At 43.5% G+C, this 12264-nt stretch overlaps 1 protein-coding gene across 3 annotated transcripts in view; it reads left to right on the plus strand.

The window, feature by feature from the left end:
- Positions 1 to 12264, plus strand: part of TMEM255B (transmembrane protein 255B) — an 81211-nt gene that overhangs the window by 3173 nt on the left and 65774 nt on the right. Inside the window, exon 1 of one of the 3 annotated variants that reach the window (XM_068268215.1) lies at positions 8680 to 8763. The exons of the other annotated variants lie outside the window; for them this stretch is intronic. Within the exon in view, the coding sequence (XP_068124316.1) occupies positions 8721 to 8763 (43 nt within the window). The 5' untranslated portion in view covers positions 8680 to 8720. Of the gene's footprint in view, positions 1 to 8679; positions 8764 to 12264 lie in introns of those variants that run through there. 3 annotated transcript variants of the gene reach the window in all.

Raw genomic sequence — 12264 nt, forward strand, 5'->3', positions numbered from 1 at the left:
CCTTGTTTAACAGATATTCATCTGCAGATCAGATCCACCAGGATGGATTTTCAGATCTGCAGATGATTGTCTGATCTGCAGTTGAATGTCAGTTAAACAAGGTGTGTATGATGATCTGCAGATCTGATAGACTACGAATGCAATTTGCAGGAACAGATCTTTGGCAGGAACAGATCTTTTGCAGATACTGATCTTTTGTGTCTATACAGCATCTGTGTGTGCAGCATCTTGCAAAGATTTTTTTCTGATGGGGAGTTCAGCTCCATAGAAAAGACTGGGAAGGTATGGCTCTCATACTACATGAAGGGTGGTAAGATTGTTCTGTGATCTTTCATTTTCCAAAGACTATAATCTGATGTGTGTATGTGGCCCTAGATGTGCCAGTATTTAAAAGGATGAGGAGGCAACGATTGCGGTTGTCCTTGACAGGTTAGGTTATAGATATGTATAGAATGCTTGGTGGGGCATATAAAACCTGCACTGGGGCCCATAGCGCCTTAACAATGCCACTGAGTGCCTCCTTTGCATGTATTCAAAAGATAAACACACCCTTGTCTCTCACCGGGAAAGCTACCAAAATGCGATCACCAAGAAAAAATCCTCCTACCTATCACAGGAGATCGCAAAGGCCGCCAACAGACCAGCCCAACTATTCCGCACAGTTGATAGACTATGTAATCCATCCTGTCTAAAACCCACTATAACTCCCTCAAAGGAGCTATGTGAGAAATTTGCCTGCTACTTTGCTGACAAAGTATCTTCTATTCGGTCTCTCATTCAGTCCACAGCACCCAAGACTCATGCAACTAATGGAAATAGCTGCAAAAACAACCTAACACCCTGGACTGATTTCAAAAGTATTAGTGAGGAAGAGATCTCAGACACCCTCTGTCGTCTCCACCAGACAACCTGTGACCTGGACCCTGGACCAACTAAACATATGCTGAAATGCCCTGACCTGCTTGGTCCAGCATTTCACAAAATAGTAAATTGCTCTCTGCAAGCAGGGAGGTTTCCTACCTCTCTAAAAGAAGGAATCATCAAGCCCCTTCTCAAAAAACCTTCCATGGATCCAGATGCTATGAGCAGCTACAGACCTGTCTCCAACCTCCCCTTCTTAGGTAAAGTTATTGAAAAGGCTGTCTATCTGCAACTTGAAACCAGGCTGTCAGTAAACAACATCCTGGACCCTCTACAATCTGGCTTTAAGAAACACCACAGCTGTGAAACAGCCCTCATCCAAGTCTGCAACGATCTGCTCATGGCAAGGGACAGAGGGGAATGCTCCATCCTAATCCTGTTGGATCTCTCAGCTGCTTTTGATACAGTTGACCATGAAATCCTGCTTAACAGACTGCAGGAGTACTGTGGCATCAGTGGATCAGTCCTCCAGTGGTTCAGATCATTCCTGACTGACAGAACACAGAGAGTATCCCTAGGACCTATAATGTCCAAACCTGCACCTCTACAATTCGGAGTGCCACAAGGATCAATCCTATCCCCTCTGCTGTTTGCAATCTACATGTTGCCACTCGGTACACTTATCCAACGACATGGCCTGACGTACCACTGCTACGCCGATGACACACAGCTATACCTGTCCTTCAAACCTGGTGGAACAGACCCTACCCCAAAAATAAACTCTTGCTTAGCTGAGCTTCAGGCATGGATGAATGATAACTGGTTGAAACTGAATGCTGACAAAACTGAGGTCCTGTTTGTCCAAAGCCAGTGCTCGCCATCAAAACAGCTCTATCCTAAAGCAACACCAATCAGGATTGGGAATTCAGACATAAACAGCTCCAACCTTGTGCGCAGCCTTGGCGTACTAATCGATGGGGAATTGAGTTTCAGAAACCAAATTTCATCTGTAGTTAAATCTTCCTTCTTTCATCTGAAGAACATTGCAAAGATTAAACATCTGATTCCCCCAGAGGATCTTCAAACCCTAGTCCACGCCTTCATCACATCACGGCTGGACTACTGCAATGTCCTTTATGCTGGCCTCCCCAAAAAAGACTTGCGTCGCCTGCAATTAGTGCAGAATGCTGCTGCCAGATTGCTAACAAACCAGCCTCGCCACTGTCACATTACACCGATCCTTCGCTCACTGCACTGGCTACCAGTAGAATGGAGAATACTCTTCAAGATTGGACTGCTGACATTCAAATCCCTGCACAATCTGGGCCCTGGATACATGAAGGACTTGCTGAAGCTGCACCACACCTCTCACAACCTCAGATCAGCAAGTTCTATAAACTTGGTCACTCCCAGAGTGCACCTCAAAAAATCTGGAGACAGAGCCTTCTGTCATGCTGCCCCTACTCTTTGGAACTCCCTACCACACCCAGTAAAGACAGCACCATCCCTGGAGCTATTCAAATCCAGACTGAAAAGCCACCTGTTTAGCCTGGCATTTCCAGATTTATAAAATTCTTCCCCTGTACCACGATGGTCGGAGCCATGCTTATGCGCTTTGAGTCCCACGGGAGAAAAGCGCTTTACAAATGTTATTTGTTGTTGTTGTTGTTGTTGTTGTTATTTGTTACAGTACGATTATGGATTGGTGACTCACAGGAGGATTGAGCACCAGCTGCCTAGGCTGAATCGGGCCTAGTGGAAGGGATTGTTGCAGCAAACACTACCACTGGATAACTTTAATGTGCAATACCTGTCCCTAATCCCCACCCTGAGTCTAACCTATGCATTATTATATTATTACTCAGTCAACAATTTAAATAAGTCACACAAACTCTTACGCAATTATCACATTTCTATTTAATTTCCAAGCCTGTGCTCTTACTGCAGCCAGTCACATTCCAGGGTAAAATCTGATTTGTTCATTTTCAAGCTGCATACCTTTGCACACATTTGCATAATCCTTTATCAACTCAAAATGATTTGCATCTCATTGACCAACCCTAGATGATTTTTCAGGAATACGCCAAGAACTTCCTGACCTCTGCTGTACTATTGATGATGGCAGCAGTGTTTGCCTAATAGATGGCAGGCAAAGCTGCTGTGGTAACATTTATTTTTTTCACATTTTTGGGAGGATATGTTTATAAACCATCACTGCAATATTTTTTTTTAAGCAGTCACCCCCCCCCCCCCCCACACACACACACACACACACTGTATTTACCCTATGTCCCTGTGGACATTGAAACCTCTGAGCATGGGTCTATGCCCTCTGAACAATACCATCCTACATGGTCCAGAACGGTATTCTCTGAAATGGTGGGGAAAGGTCTCTCCCTTATTTGCAGAGCACCCATGTCCCTATATTGTGGACAGAAGGCTCTTTCCCACTTCTGGTACACAGGAGACGATTGGGGTTAATGGAATGGGTGAGATCTATTGTAGAATCTAGAAGCTCCCTTTAATAAGATAGCCCTCAGATCTTCAATCACTCTCACGTTGTTAAGCAAAAGTAATCTTTTTTTTTTACCATCATCTTTTTTTAGGGGCTGTCTGATTAGGAAGGGCTACATCTGGCAGTCCATACTGGGGGGGATGACGACTTAACACTGGGGGAACATCTGGTTACCTGTACAGGGGGGATCCTAATGCTGGAGGCACATCTGGTGATTGGTGGGCTAATACTAGGGGCCCATCTGGCTGAGCAAAGTTACTTTAGGCACGATACAGAACTGGGTATTACATGCAAGAGCTTACATATTGTCCCAGGTCTGGCAGTCAGTCTTTAGTAATTACCTAAAGCAGCTACTGTCATTTTGACAAAAGTATGGGTTTGGATCTGGAAGTTATTCTGTCCACAGTAATAGTGCCAGGGGCGTAGCAATAGGGGCTGCAGAGGTAGCGACCGCATCGGGGCCCTTGGGCCAGAGGGGCCCCGAAGGGCCCTCCCTCAACTACAGTATTAGCTCTCTATTGGTCCTGTGCTCATAAAAATAACTTCAATAGATACTTTTAATAGTGGTAATCCTTAACAAACTGTTTCCCATCCTTTTCTTGCACCTCTGACACTGTAGTTGCCATTGGCAGGTTTTGGTGCGCCGTATCAATTGTTATGTATACAGTGCTTGGGGGGGCCCCATTGTAAAACTTGCATCGGGGCCCACCGCTCCTTAGCTACGCCACTGAATAGTGCAGACATGAGTAATCCAGCAAAAAGCAGCTGAAGACCTCTTGAGGGTGTTTGAAATACAGTGAAAAGAGAAAAGGACAAGCAGCTCAATCAATGCTTTCTTTATGGTTTTGTGACCTCATCACACTGGAGACAGTCATGTGGATGAGTCTGCTCAAGGATGTGTCTGCACAATGACATGGTGCATCTTCTACATGTTTAGTGTCTGTTACTTTTTTTACTTACTGAAACATAACGACAATAATATTATACTTTTTGTTATAAAAATAACTGCTATGGACACACGCTGCTAAAATCTCAACAATAATAACTGGAAAGATATAAATATGAATTTGTGACTAAACAGCAATTTCTCATCATAATAAAATAGCATAATAACACGCTCTGCAAAAAAAATCACAGTGTATTCTGTGGTTTCACTTTATTAGGAGTCCAATACACAACACGTGAACTGGTATTATAATTAATTTGTGAAGTGGCATCATATAGTGCCGTGCACAGCAGGTAGTCCCCAGTTAACGAACGAGATAGGGACTGTAGGTCAATTTTAAAATATTTTTTTTGCAAAAAGGGTGTGTGCATCAAACTAATTAGCTTATTCATGAGACACTGCTCAAGCAAATCTGCATTCGCTGTCGCATGTCAGGATATGCAGGGTTTTGCCAACTAACTCACCGCAAAATTTTTTGCCCTGCGGGGGATTAGTTCGCACAGCATTTAGCACTTATCCAGGATCGCCACGTGGAGCCCCCCCCAGGATCCCAGGAAAAGGGGGGCCAACAGAGCTCCAAGCACTTTCACTGCTCAGAGACTCTGCAGCCGCACTCCTGGAGGGAGGTTAAGAAGTGCGGGCGGCCCCCCCAAAGCGCTGCCACTGCCAGAGAGAGCCACCCACACCCCAAAGGATAGGACCTACCTTAGTTCGTATTGCTTCCAAGTGCATTATTATGCCAAGCCAAATGTGCGCGACTTGGGAGCACTACGAAAGGGGGGGAGGAGTGAAACAGAGGTCACCCTCTGGCCTTATCTGCAAAGCCAGGTATATAAGGGTTCACTTGGTGTTTGATGCACACACCCTGTTGGCAAAATGTTTTCATTTTTCTTCCTTCTGGAAGCAGGTTGTGTATGGCCCTCTCTGCACGGCTGTCTGCAGCCTGTTTCCAAGTCGCGCATATTTGGTCTGGCATAATAATGCACTTGGACGCAGTACGAAATAAGGTAGGTCCTATCCTTTGGGAGGTGGGTGTGGGCGGCTCTCTCTGGCGGTGGCAGCGCTTTGGGGGGGCCGCCTGCGCTTCTTAACCTCTCCCCCAGGGGGCGGCTACAGAGTTTCCGAGCAGTGAAAGTGCTTGGAGCTCTGTTGGCCCCCCTTTTCCTGGGATCCTGGGGGGCCTCCACGTGGCGATCCTGGATAAGTGCTAAATGCTGCGTGAACTAATCCCCCGCAGGGCAAACATTTTGCGGTGAGTTAGTTGGCATAACCCTGCATATCCTAGCATGCGAAAGCTAATGCAGATTTGCTTGAGCAGTGTCTCATGAATAAGCTAATTAGGCCTTATCTGCAAAGCCAGGTATATAAGGGTTCACTTGTTGTTTGATGCACACACCCTGTTGGCAAAATGTTTTCATTTTTCTCGAGAACAAGCATACAAATCAGATGTTTCTAACTGTAGTATAGTGGTATTAACTGCATGTTTGTTTCAGGTGTGTGATTCAGACACTAACGCAGCCAAAGTGATCAGCAGGACTGCCAATCAACTGGTATTGTTTAAAAGGAAATAAATATGGCAGTCTCTATATACCTCTCACTTCAAGTAGGTTGCTGATGAGATAAACAATTTTATCTATCATCATACTCCTACAAAGGACCTTTTTTAAGAATCCCACAGTTTTCGTCTCTGTGTATCAGCTAAAAACATATGTTACAGTCCTTCTCACAGTTCGAGAGAGTTCTAAGCCAAAATATATGAACTATTGACCTTTTTTCTCTATTTTCTTCACTCAGAAGCTATTCTCTGCTCAGACAAAGTTTTATGGCTGTTATTCCTTATTGATGAGGGCTACTATATTCGGACTTGGTCCCGACTTGCATACCTGATGTTTAACTCTTTCAGAAAAAGAGGAAAAGGAACATACCATATTTATTTATTTGTGTGTTTGGCACTGTACATACTCATGTCATGTCTGATTGTCACCTCGGGTACCCTTTAAAGTGAATCTTAACCATTTGCTGCCCACAGTGCTACCCCCCCCCCCCCCAAAGACCAGGCCATTTAATGCTGTACTGGGCTGTGCAGGCTTTTCAGCCTCCTGCACAGCCCAGCTTGGGAGCCCAGCGATCGGACTCACCTCCTTTTTTTGTCCCTAAGGGGACATGCCGCCGGAGCGGTCCGATCACTGCAGGCTTTGTTTATTTTTTTTTTAACAGCAGCCTCAGCGAGGCTCTCTCCCTCCCCGTCCCCCTCCCTCCCCTTCCCTCCTCCCCTCCGTGCACTAAATTTGGAACAGGACGGCGATCCATCCTGTTCCGCCTCTCATAGGCATCAACCTATGAGAGGACAGCGATCCCCGGCAAATCAGAGGCCGGGGATCGGTGATCTTGTACAACGCTGCGGCCCTCTGCAGCGATGTACGCTTGTAAACAAAGGGGATTTCTTTCCCCTTGCGTTTACAAGCAGCCTGCTAGTCGCGATCGGCGGCTAGCAGGCTATTCACGGAACTCCGCTCCGTGAAGCGGCAGGGAACAATCGCTCATGCGCGCGGCCGTTCCCTGGGAAACTGCAGCCCCAGGATTTGATGCCAATTGGCATTAGGCGGTCCTGGGGTGAGGCGGTCTTTAAGTAGTTAAAGAGACTCTGAAGTATCATAAAATTCACGTTTTTTATTTTAAAAATCACTTTAACATCATTGCCCCACCTAAAAAGCTGCATCTCCGCGGCTGAACTCGAACTAAATCCCCCCTAACTCCCCCCCCGCGCAAAATCCACAACTTTCTTGGCCATGGATTTTGCTGCCCCGGGAGGCAGAGCTTTCAGCTGCAGCTCTGTCTCCATGCGTGTCAATCCGCACGTATCTCCCCGCCCCTCTCAGTGAAAGAAGACTGAGAGGGGTGGGCGGAGGCGGCGATCTGCACTAATAGACGCGTGTAGAGGCAGAGCTACAGCCAAAAGCTCTGCCTCTCACGGAAGCGCTTCCCTCAGTATGCCCCGGGGTGTTTGGGGGGATTTAGTAAGTGTTCAACTCCGGGGATGCGGCGTTTTAGGTAGGGCAATTATGTTAAAGTGATTTTTAAAATACAAATGTGAATTTTATGAGACTTCAGAGTCTCTTTAAGTGGGGTAAGGAAGTTCAGTTTTACTTACTTGGACATCTTCCAGACACTCACAGTCATGCAGGTCCTTCTGTTTTCTCCCAGGCCTCCCCATTGTAACACTGTGCTACTCCAAAAGCTCGCTGACTGGACCAGTCGCAGGCTACTATGCATGCACTGTCCCTGAAGTCAGTGGAGTATATCAGACCAAGGAGAGGATGTGCTCACAAAGCTCCAAGGAAGCAAATTCAAATGAGTAATGACAACAAAAGACTAATCTACACAGAGTCTTTATTTACATCTTGTTTATTGTGTAACTCATCCAGGTTCAGCATAGAACATACAAAGTTGTGCCTTGTCTCTTTTCTCCCTACATTCGCCCTCGACCCGAATGCCTCCTGCCTCTACAACTTTGTATGTTGAACATGCATGTGCTACACAATAAAGCAGATATAATTATGTGCCGGATCACTCTTCTGTTGTCAATACAGTCTCACTTGTACAACCATTATTATTAATATTATTTAGTTATATAGAGCCTACATCTTCCGTAGCTCTGTACATAGTACAAAACAAATTATGGGGAGCATGAATACATGAGAAATGCAAAACCCTGTACAATCAGGACATCCACTAGTACTCATACAAATACATTCCAATCTCACTCACAGTTATCAGTACCTTTCCATGAAAAATTAAACGGCTGACCCCGGCTTAGTGGCTGATGATAAAATCAGATGGCCCAAAAAACTTTTGAACGCATACAAAGTACTGTGGGGAGACAGTGAGGCTTATAAAGAGTAAATTGGTGACCAAAGATAGTTTGAATTATTTTAGCTCTGTGACATTTTTGCCACCAGCACAGTAGTCTAGTCAGCTGTGAATCCTGGTGCAAAAAAACCCCAATTAGTTAGAAATAATAGATCATTAGAGATAAGCTCTTATGATGGAAGTTCTTAGTTTTAAATATCAAAACAGATGATCAGAAGGCCAAACATATTTTAAGTAACAGATCTGATGTTACCCACTGGCATTTTAGGTTAAATGTAATGTAATGCAATGAAGCACAGAGAGAGATGTGCGCTGAGCAGGATAGTAATAGGAGAAGCAGGCATCATTCTCAGCAGCATATCACACCTGTCTGCCCAGCAGGTCACATTGAGAGAGGCAGCAGTATCACCCAGTGGAAGGCAGTGTCTGTGCAGGGCTGGGTAGGTTGCAATCCAGGAGAGATACATTGAGAAGAATACTGAAGGCTCATGTTAATGTGATCACAGTAGAGTGCAAAGCTCTGACAGGATGCAGCCTCTTGCTGCTGCTACGCCTGCCTTTGATGCCACAGGTAAATTTCATCCATGTTATCCTGCTAATGCACTTTACCCATCATACTTTCTATGTGCTCAGCTTATTTGCTTTGTGTCTGCACACAATATTTCCTGCTAATTGCACCCTCCTGGTTCCAGTGTGGTTTTGATTACTTTGTTTGGTGTGATTGACGTTGTTCGGCATGTTGCTATAGAAGTGATGGTATGAGCTACTTTTGCACTTTGTTACCAAGACAAATGCACAGTTCTTTTTTTCAGACAAGCTATTTCATATGATGCTCCAATCAGAACTACACACAGCGTAGATAAATCCTTTAGATATGCCTGTAACCCTACAAGTTGGGCATACTTGAACCATGATTTTAAAAAACATAGGTCATTTTCTGGATATAATAAACAACTTCTCGGTAGCAATTATGGCATAAGGAAATAATAATCATTTAACCAGTGTAGTTTCTATAATGAATACTGTATACAGCCCAGAGTTAATCTATGACCAAATTATTATTATTATTATTGATTATATAGCTCCAGCATCTTCCGTGGCGCTGTATAACAGCATACAGGGTATAACAATACAAAATAAGCAATACAACAGTTGATACAAGACAAGAGTGGATTACAGCTGAAGCAGTGATCAAATGGTAACATTAATTTGCAGGCAAGGAACATGATGTGTATGTCGTACAGTTGTAAGTCTGATGTTAATTTGTTATTTACTAGGTAGCAGGATTTATCACTTATATTATTACTTGTTAGATTGTCCTCTCACACTAATATTATTAGCAGTTGCAGAGGCAGCTTGGATTTTTGGTAAATAACATGTCAATCTTTGCAATCTTTTAGATGGTAAGGCTGGTAGGAAAGAAACAGGACTGCTTTCTTGTGAATGTACACTGCCATTTAAAACGGGCGATCGTGTAGCGGCTAGCCCATAAATGATTTATTCAGCAAACAACGGTGTCACTAGTGTACCTGATATACAGTTACTTCACCATATCATTTACAGCAAGCATGCCGTTTACTTTAGAAACCACAAACTATCACATGCACAGTGCAAATTCTGTAATGACTCGGTTTGCAAATTTACGTTATCATTCATGCTGTGCTATAACTTATAAATAAAATAGTTTAGTTAAAAAAAAAAAAGAAAAAAAGCCTTTAGCGCATTGTGCTGTGCAACAAATATCTTGAAACTCGCCACGAATCCCACTTAGAAGATGCGGTAACTATTCAGACCGTGGTTCTGATTTATTCTAACAACCGTGCAGTAGTAGTGGTCAGAACATCCAGTCAAAATCTATGCTTCACTTAACTGCTGAAACTTGATTGGTTGCTCTGGGCAACTGCTTCACTTTTGCTCCTGTATACTTTGCACCTTACTTGATGTGGATTGTCCTCACATGGTTTGACTTTATCTGTATTTTTCATCGGATACTGTAGACAGGATTGAGTGAATTGGACCTTATTAATGATATAGATAAGCTTCAGTAAACAGTACACAACATGACAAAGTAAAGTTACCCCTTGTTTACAGCAGTTGAATAAATTTCACCGACATTCCTAATGCTCATTATTATGCCCTGTTTTGAATGATAACATTGGAGGCTGGGGTACATGGACACTGCTATTACTAAGCTGAAATTCGGAAGCATCTTAAACACATATAAAGAACAGGATTTACTTTTAAAATTAGATCTTATGGAGCAGTACCTGCATTTAAAATAACTTCAGAATTGCATTTGCCATCTTTTGTATCTTTGTAGAACCAGCCTGTCCTACCCTGCCCAGTTAGGTATCAGTTGTTCCTGATTACTGGGTGACTGGCAGAGACCAAATATGTCCCAAATGCACCCCAAAAGTGCTGCATCTCATTAGCAACAGCTAATGTACGCACAGCCTTAAGCGGTGATTGTTGTGTTACACTCACATAATGTGAACCAATTATTTACACACTAGTGACCTTTAAAAACGGGCTCTAGGTCTGTCATCGCCGCCACATGTGCGCCCGTACCTGCCGGGCCGCGCATGCGCACACCCACCTGGCTCCCCGCCTGGCCCGTCCTGTTCCTGTCCCAGGCTGTCCCTGCGGCACATGCAGAGTAGCGCAAACGCAGGGACACACACACTTAGGGACAGGACGCAGACACAGGGGTTTTATTATATAGGATTCAGAAGTAAACCAGGATTCTAAAACATATACAGCTTTAAAGTGAACCTGAAGTGAAAACTTATGAGATGATTAATTGTGTTTTACTAAAGGTAAATAAAATGCAGAACTGAGTCTCATATGTATGTTCAATTTAAAGAGGAACTCCAGTGAAAATAATGTAATAAAAAAGTGCTTCATTTTTACAATAATTATGTATAATTATGTATAATTATTGCAGGGCAGCACGGTGGCATAGTGGTTCAAAAACATACGGATAAGTTAATTGGCTCCCCATAAAAAATGGCCCTAGACTACAGTATTTACACTACATAATATAGACATATGGCAATGGTAGGGATTAGATTGTGAGCTCCTTTGAGGGACAGTTAGTGACAAGACAACATATATATATATATATATATATATATATATATATATATATATATATATATATATATATACACACACTGTACAGCGCTGCGTAATATGTCGGCGCTATATAAATACAAAATAATAATAATATGATATAAATGATTTAGTCAGTGTTTGCCCATTGTAAAATATTTCCTCTCCCTGATTTACATTCTGACATTTACCACATAGTGACATTTTCCTGCTGGCAGGCGATGTCAGTGACAAGAGATGCTGCTTGCTTTTTGGCAGTTGGAAACAGCTGTAAACAGTAAAAGAGCTATTATTTCCCACAATGCAATGAGGTTCACAGACAGGAAACTGCGAAGACCATGGTCCTCACAGTTTCCTGTGGGAGGAGTTTCACCACAATATCAGCCATACAGAGCCCCCTGATTATCCGTTTGTGAAAAGGAATAGATTTCTCATGGGAAAGGGGGTATCAGCTATTGATTGGGATGAAGTTCAATTCTTGGTCACAGTTTCTCTTTAAGGCCTCTTTCACAGTGGGACGATGCGTTTTATGCGAAGTTAAAGTCGCACAAAGTGCCCCTAACGCAGCGCATGTAGGTTATGAAATTGGACGTTATTTTGCACTGCGTTATGTGTCTCTTGGTGCGCTGTTTTTGTCACATACTGATGGAACGAAAAGGGCGCATGCGTTACATTTTTACAAAAATAACTTACTGAGCATGTGCAACACACATAACGCAGCAAATGTATTGCTAAACGCACAGCATGCAGCACTTTCTAAATATTGCTACACGTTACACACAACGCAATGTGTGCACTGTGAATGTCGCACAGACTTTGTATTGCTGTGCGTTAGTCTGCGTTATAATTTTTTATAACATGCAACTTTAACGTCCCACTGTGAAAGGGGCCTAAAGGCTTCGTTTTAGGTTTCTTCTTTCTGAACAGCAACTGACAAAAAGCAATGTGGGGAAATGGTTGC

The sequence above is a fragment of the Hyperolius riggenbachi genome, chromosome 2 (genome assembly GCF_040937935.1).
Source record: "Hyperolius riggenbachi isolate aHypRig1 chromosome 2, aHypRig1.pri, whole genome shotgun sequence".
Lineage (NCBI taxonomy): Eukaryota > Metazoa > Chordata > Amphibia > Anura > Hyperoliidae > Hyperolius > Hyperolius riggenbachi.